Below are 7,963 nucleotides of genomic sequence, written 5' to 3'. Positions count from 1 at the left end.
AGAGATCTGGAGCCAGAACATTCTTCCTGCTTACTTCATTCTAGTTCTGCTGCTCTTTCCGGACCGCTAGGATATGGGTCCTAACATCTGACTAGATTTGATTATCTATAACAATAGTAAATGTTTAAACATCTTTCAGGAATACACTGTTTAAGCTGGTCCTTTAACACAAACGATAACCATTCTCATTCCCGTAAACATCCTAATCCTGTCCAGAAATGAAGATTGAAAATCAATATATACATAAATGAAATTCAGTATTTAACTGAACCAATAAAGAAGAGATCAGGAAGGTCACGACAACTCTTGGAGAGTTTAGCATGGTAATAATCATGGCAATGTTAATGTGTTTGGTCTTGGAGGAATAGATCTGCTATGCTGCTGCCAATACATTCATAAACATGCTGCTGCTGTACCTATAACATGTGGAAAAACCCCATATCTAATACATGAAATAACCCTGTGGCAGATCTATACAGGTGGAGCTGGGGAAGGTGGAGGGTTTCAGCAGTAGCCAAGTATTTGACTGTTGAGCAGCGAGCTCATCTCATTGGCTGCTAATCTGAAAAGAAATCAGCTGCGCCACGATAATGCTGTGATTATATCAGATTGAGTGAGAACCTATTGACCTGCGCCATCTAGAGTTTCATGCCAGAACTTTGTATTTCATTTACAGCTTGATGAAATGTAAATAGTCCTGGAGTTTGGTCTTTGTTTTTGTAACATGACAAACAAAAAAGTAAACCATTGCACGAGGCAAATGGAACATGGTATGAACCGCAATTATAAATAGAGAGCTTCAATAAGTCAAAACTTGATCTAAAAATTTGGGATGTGCAACAGCCTGTCCAGATTGCAAAATGACAAGCAAATGATCCAGAAACCTTCTAAATTACACAACTGTTGTTGTTTGAGCAAAAATAACTGACATGACAAGACAAAATTACGTTAAATTGATTAAATCAGACTATATTTGCATATCTTTAAACACAACATTCACACTATTTTGAATTTCAGATGCATTTACACAAAATTCATTAAACATATCACACTTTTATTTCTAATTAATACTTGATTTTACACTGTCTGCAGTCAGTCTCAGTACTTTACCCCAATAACACATTTGTCTGGAGTCAGGACGTTCAGTAATCCGAATAAAAAATGTTACTGCTCATTCTCTCACCAGCAGTAAAATGTACAGACATCAACAAACAGAGAATTGATTATCCAAGCAGGTATATTTTCCAGCAAGTGCTTGCGAAATTTAAATATCACCATCATCACGTCGACAGTAACATCATAAAAGCCCTTCCAATACTCGGCTTCTTTTGTGTGGAATAAATCTTCATAATAATATTCAACTATATTTCAACTGCAGTTTGTAAACAAAATATCACAGAGCTCCAATATTATAGAATGTTAAACTCTGTATGAGGCAGTTTTTAGGTGGAGGATTCCAATTTGATTCAACAGTAATGCGTTACCAAAAAATAAATAAAAAACTTATTTTGGAATTTGCCCAAAATACAACCAGCTGACTAGTTTAACACAGACAAAATATCTTACAATTCCTAAATCAAGAAGGATTTTCTAGACAAGTAGATATTATTTTCTTGTTTTCAGAAAAAAAAAACAAGTCAAAATTAAGTGCATTTTTGCTTGAAACAAATAAATAACCTGCCAATGGGGTAAGAAAAATAATCTTGTTTTCTGTTTGAAATACTATATTGATTTTTTTGCTACCTAAATTTTGACTTGTTTTTTCTAAAAACTCTCTTGAAAATCTCTCTTGATTTAAGAATTTTCAGATATTTTGCCTGGAAACAAGACAAAAAAATGTAAGTAAGAAAAGCATTTTTTGCTGTGAAGGCACCAGTTTTCAGTGAGGTAAATGATACGAAGGGACACTTTAGAGCATAGAAAAAGTAAGACAGGACAAGACAGTACACGTTTGAAGGAACATATTAAAAGGTTAATATCCTGAAAGCAGTATAAAGCTGTCTTGATAAATGTACTGCAACACTGGCTCTTTAATGACTTTCATGCAATATAGGCCCCTGAAAAAATGTCATGGTTTATTTTCATGTCATGCCAACCCCTTTTGAAGTAAATTAACAAAATGTTTATTTTTGGTTGAACTATTCATTTAACATAGAGCATGATCTTACAACACATGGGCAAGTATTGGCCATTGTTAGGAAAGATATTTGAGAAGCAGCATGCGATTAAATGCAATGAAAGCAACTAAAAAGGTCTTATGGGGAATCACCACAAAGGAATTCACACCTGGCAGTGTTTGTGTATCCATCTGCTTATATATGCTTGTAGAATGGTGCTTTGTGGAGCAAAGAGTGCTGCTAAACAGTATGTTCTCAAAGCAAGACGGCAGGACAAGACAAGAGTGAAGGAAGTTAACACAAGGCCTGGCCCTGCCCTAAGGCAAACCTCTGGAAAATTGCTTTAAATGAGCAAGTGAATGAACAACAACAACAACAAAAAAATCCTTTTGTGCTTCAGCATTTGTGACACAGACTCTGCAGGGAAGAGAGGTCTACTGTATATCTAAAATAACAGTAAGACATCTGAATGTAAAGTATACTGCGACTGGTTCAGTTGCTTGATTTTCTCACCCTGATTGTGTTCTCTCTTGCGGTGGACAGGTTTGCCATCCTCAGCCTTTGTGGTTACAGTTGGTCTCATTCATCAGCAGCACTGGTTACTGGACCTTGTTTGCGAAGCTAAAAAAAGAAAGAATGGAAAATTGTAAAAAGAAACATTTCTGTTTGGACAGAGTCATGAATTCTGGCATACTGCATGTAGTCACCACAAAACGTAGTTCTGTCATGACAACTCTTGGAAACGTTTAGCATGGTAATGGATATGACAGTGTTAATGTATTTGGTCTTGGCGGAATAGATCTGCTGCTGTTGGTTTTTGCTGTAGCTGTAGATTATTGCTGCTGCTGCAAGTACAGAACTTGTTACTGCCAAAGCATATGGCGATACAGTGCTGTGAGTATTTAAGACATGCTGCTGCTGCACAAATAGCATTAAATAACCCGTAGCAGATCTATACAGGTGGAGCTGGGGAAGATGGAGGGTTTCGGAGAAATTCTGAAAGCGTGCTGTGAAATGCCCAAGTGAATGCTACCAGCCATTTAAATAGCTGCAAGCTCATTGGTTGCCTACTAGGGGTGTGACGAGATCTCAAGATATTCCGATGTATCCCACGAGATCTGATTGGTCTGGCGAGAACGTGACGATATCATGGCAAAACGTTTTGCAGTGTTTACATTAGAGCTGCATGATTATTAGTTAAAATATCACGATCTCTATTCAAACACCCACGCCATCTTATTTATAAATGACGATTCAGCGATGTCTATTACAACTGTTTCACGCTCCACTGACGCTTACGATGTGAAAGTTATTGAAGACATTCAAATCTGCATTCTTACTGCTGCTGTTTCAGAAAGCAACAGTCTTTTTAACCACATAATCATCATTATTTCTTTGTTACAGACATTTAAATAACATAAGTACTGGGATCATAGCTTATAGTTTGGGTATAAACACTTATTGTCTACAGTAGCCATCAAAACCAAAGTATCCTCTAACACGTCTGTAGAGTAACGCTTATCCTCTCCCTCCAGGAGCTGACGACAAGTCTTTATTATAAGTCTTTATTAATTGAGACACTGGCTCCTTCATTTTTTTAAAATTAAAATTTAGACTTAAGCAATGAACATTCTGTCAGAACCACTAGTAAATTATGTAATTTTGTTTAGATTTCTAATTCTTTTTTTCTTCAGAATCATGATCTCCAGTTTATAAAAGAAAACAGTTTTTCAGTTTATCCAGAATCATCCAGCATTAGTTTACATGTTTATTACTGCATATAATTCATTAAAATTGAAGTTTAATTTCATAAAGTACAAGTTCATATCAAAATGTACCTACATTTTTTTGCATTTTGTGTTTTTTTGTTGAATAAAATACTATTTTCCCCTATATAGTTCATCATTGAGGATTTCTTCTCGTCTCGTCTCGTTCTCGTGAACCCAATCTCGTGTCTCGTCTCGTGAGATAAGTGTCTCGTCACACCCCTATTGCCTACGCAACATGAACCAATCAGCCTGTGCCAAGTCGTATAGCCCTGTGATATCATCAGTTACGTTAACAACCCATCAGCCTGTGCCATCTAGAGTTTCATGGCAGAACTAGGCATTAACCATATAAAGGTTTCTTTTTCTGTGGAAGTTCAAAAAGTCCAAGATCTTCCTCTGAGTGAACGACGTGTAGGAAGAACAGACTTGAGTTCGGGACCTTGAGCTCAAGTCTTGACAAAGCCAATTAGTGGCTGAAATTGGTGGAGCTCGGTAAGAATTCCTAAACAGACAAACCTCAATATCAGCGGAGCAGCAGGCAGCGGGGGCCAAGCCATCCATTCCTCATTTACAATCATGGCACAGGTGCTTTTGAAGCACAGAAATCCATTTGTATGTTAATGAGCCCTCAAGGAAGCTGAAGCGTGCCACACACAGACCAGCACACGTCAAGCACACGGACCGCTAGAGCCCTCAGATTGGTTAGTGTGTCGCAGATTCTCGTCAGAGGTTGGACGGAGTCACTGTTAGTCAATAACACACATTCATTTCCCAGGTAATGGAGCAGATCTTCCACCTTTCATCCATTCATCCTCTACAGACAACAGAAATTGCTCTCAGATTCTATTACTTGGCAATGAGTTCGGAAAATTTCACATGCAAGTTTCTTCTTGTTGAAAATGTGCTGCAGATACTTTAACTGTCAAAAAAAGTGAGAAGTATTATTTAGAAATGTTATTTATCTTTAATACTTTGTCATGCCAATGCTGAGTGAAAAATGTGCTGGGTATAAATATTTCTTGCTGGCTATTGAAACTATTTCCCTTTTTTATTATTAAAAATATATATTTGTTTGTAGAACAGTTAAATTATTTAGTGGTTTTCTTTTGCTTGCATATTAATGACAGAGATGAGCTATTGAGTCATTGTGATTTTGTCTTTTGTGATTTGTTTTGGTGACTTAATGCAAGACTTATTCCACATATTTGTCAGAGTTATGGGAGGAGAAAAACAACTATTATGCATCCTAGAAAAGTTTCTGAAAGCAAATTAATTTTGGCGCTGGATTCTTCAGGTCAGTCCAAACTGTTCAACTCTCTGGAACTGTATACTGAAAATCTGATGTTTTACAAAGGCGTATCTCATAAATATGATACTCTTTATACATAAATTAAGAATTCTTAATTTTGCTTAGTACTAAAATATGTAGTCTCGAATAAAATCTATTATTTTTTCCCCAAGAAGCATATTATTTAAGTCAAAAATATTGTTATGTAACCGTTTCAAACTTAAATTAGGTTATATTACAATATTTAATGCGTTAGAACCTGAAATAATTTCACACCATTAAAACTTATTACTTAAACTTATTATATTAAAACTATCTTGGAGGTGCCACTGTATATTATGTCGGATTTCCCCCCCAAAAAAAACACGCACACACAACGCAAACTATGTTGTCATATCTGGCACTTGGTCACTAATTTAAGACCATTGTTATGACCAATTTCTGAATAGACAAGCCGTTTAAACTGTAAAATAGTCTAACAATAACACTTCAAAAAAAAAAATCTCACTATCAAGCTGCTCTAAAACTATGTGAACTTTTCTTCTGCAGAACATAAAAAAAAATGTTTTAAAGACTGTGGTTAACAAGAGCTTGAGGATAACACTTTTCATTTCTGGGTGGAATGCCTTTAACACTACGGTCAACGCAGTTGAATATTTATTTATATATAATTCTAAACACATTGCAAACATTTATTTGACTTATTTTTTGTAGATTAGGTAGGAGATTCAAGATTAAAAGGATTGTAAAGATATAGTTCATATATTGGTTATAAGGTCATGCAGTAAGTGTTTTAAAGCAATAGTTTTCTAAAGGATTTGTGGACATTAACTTCAGATTGAAGTGAGTGACCGCATGCGCCACCAATATTAGAATGACCCAACAATAAATTGCCCCGAATTATTTTATAGACGCTGTATACATATATTTGAATAAATACATAAATTTGCAAAATGCATCCGAATATTGATAAATCTGAAATTCAAAACAGGGTCTAAACCCAAACTCCATCAAGGGTTATTAAAAACTAAATACCTCCATCTGCTCAACTCGGTCTCCTCTTTCTTTCCGATGTCTTTTCCTCCCCTCTCCCTCCAGCTCTGTCTTCTAGTCATTACTCGTCAGCGGAAGACAGAAGAACTGCATTTGGACTAAATTCCAAAGAAACTCTGCTAGCACGCTAGGTTTGGAAGTGCAACCAGACAATGCTATTTTCATTCCGTCTGGATTCATTCTGAAGGGTGGGTGGTCCTCCAGGCAAACGACTACAGGCCAGCGAACAAAATCTGGCTTTTTACTGGCTTCATATGGATTCAAAGCCAAGTACGACTGGGCCACTGAACAGTTACAGTCTTCAGATGCATTCAAGAGAGTACGCTTTGGTAATAATGGTAAAAATCTTTAGATCTACACTCGAATGCTTAAATATAGCTATGCAGCTACGGGGCTACACCATCAAACTGATCAGATCTATGGATAAACACATCAATCTGAGGAATTTTAATCCAAATATCATTAGATTTTCTGAGATGAGGCTTGTGCAGCTTAAATGAGTTTATGAGAGAGACTTGCGTGGAAATAATGCAAAACAATTAGTTACAGATGCATACTGCCGTAGTAGCCTAATATGATTTATGTACGCAACGTTGCACGATGACACTGATTTTATACAATAGTAGTTCTATAAACAAGTTAAAATTTTGTGACTTACGTTTTAGACACAATATTGCCCGTTTTTCTTAGTTTTGCTGACGAAAATACTTGCAATTAAAACCACAGCAGAACTATTGTGATTCTCTGAGCAACACATTGGTGTTTCGTTACTGGATCAATCCACGCTTTTAAACAAATCGTGTGAGTCAATGATTCAGTAACCCATTCATAAAGACAGTCACTTAATGAATCAGCCGTTTGAACAAATCTGTTGAATGAAGGACTAAATGACCCAAATGACCTATTGGTGGCTTGGTTTCATATTTAAAAGTATCACTGCATTTTCCCCAACATTTTTTTTTATTTGTATGAAAAATATTCAAAACATTCATTTTATAAATTGATTTATGCATTAGCAATTTTGTGGTGTAAATGCATTCTCTGTGTAAATTCATCTAATGCCATTTTAGATGCAGCTTCTGTTTCCTCTGCAGTGGAAAGATGTTGATACTGATTTCATTTGAATGCTAACAAATCTACAGTTTTTTTATTATTCTACCTGAATTAATTGACACAAATGTAAGAACTTGATGTGAAAGATGATGCAGTTAAAAAGGTTAGGGGAAAAAATGATAATTTCTAAACAGTTGGAATTTACATCTGTTTTGTTATATACAGCAACTTATTTTCAGTCAATTGTCATTTCTATCTCTTTCTAGTCACAGAGCACTTTATTTTGAGAGTTGTTTAAATGAGAGAACATCTGTAACAGTCCAGCGATGAGGGGACGTGTAGCTTTTTTTTAATTATGCAAGTATTTTTTTTTTTTGCATTGAACCAAAAAAAAGTATAGATTTTTGTTTGTATATGCGGTCAATTATAGTTCGTGGAAAGAAAATCTCTAGTAATTAGATTATATTGCATTTTTCAGATTAGTGTTACTTTTTTTTAAAAGATTACAAGACTACATATTCACACAATGGCAGTAAATAATTAAGAATTTACTGATGTTTAATCACAATTTCTCCTTTTTTAAAACGTTTCACTGCTTATATATATACTTATTTGAAAAGCCTTATTTTTTCATCCAACATTTCCTACTTTGGCTACTAGTCAGATCACAATAATCTCTGATG

The 7,963-nt window shown here is 35.4% G+C and overlaps 1 protein-coding gene across 1 annotated transcript in view; it reads right to left on the bottom strand.

The window, feature by feature from the left end:
- Positions 1-2,229: 2,229 nt before the first annotated feature.
- The window catches only part of LOC141334391 (phosphatidylinositol transfer protein beta isoform-like), a 19,137-nt gene continuing 13,403 nt past the window's right edge, over positions 2,230-7,963 (bottom strand). The window contains exon 6 of the mRNA XM_073839453.1: positions 2,230-2,738. Within this exon, the coding sequence (XP_073695554.1) occupies positions 2,697-2,738 (42 nt within the window). The 3' untranslated portion in view covers positions 2,230-2,696. The remainder of the gene's footprint in view (positions 2,739-7,963) is intronic.

Source organism: Garra rufa, chromosome 5, assembly GCF_049309525.1.
Source record: "Garra rufa chromosome 5, GarRuf1.0, whole genome shotgun sequence".
Classification (NCBI taxonomy): domain Eukaryota; kingdom Metazoa; phylum Chordata; class Actinopteri; order Cypriniformes; family Cyprinidae; genus Garra; species Garra rufa.
Note: the sequence above shows the minus strand (reverse complement) of the source record. Positions and strands in the feature narration are given on the sequence as shown.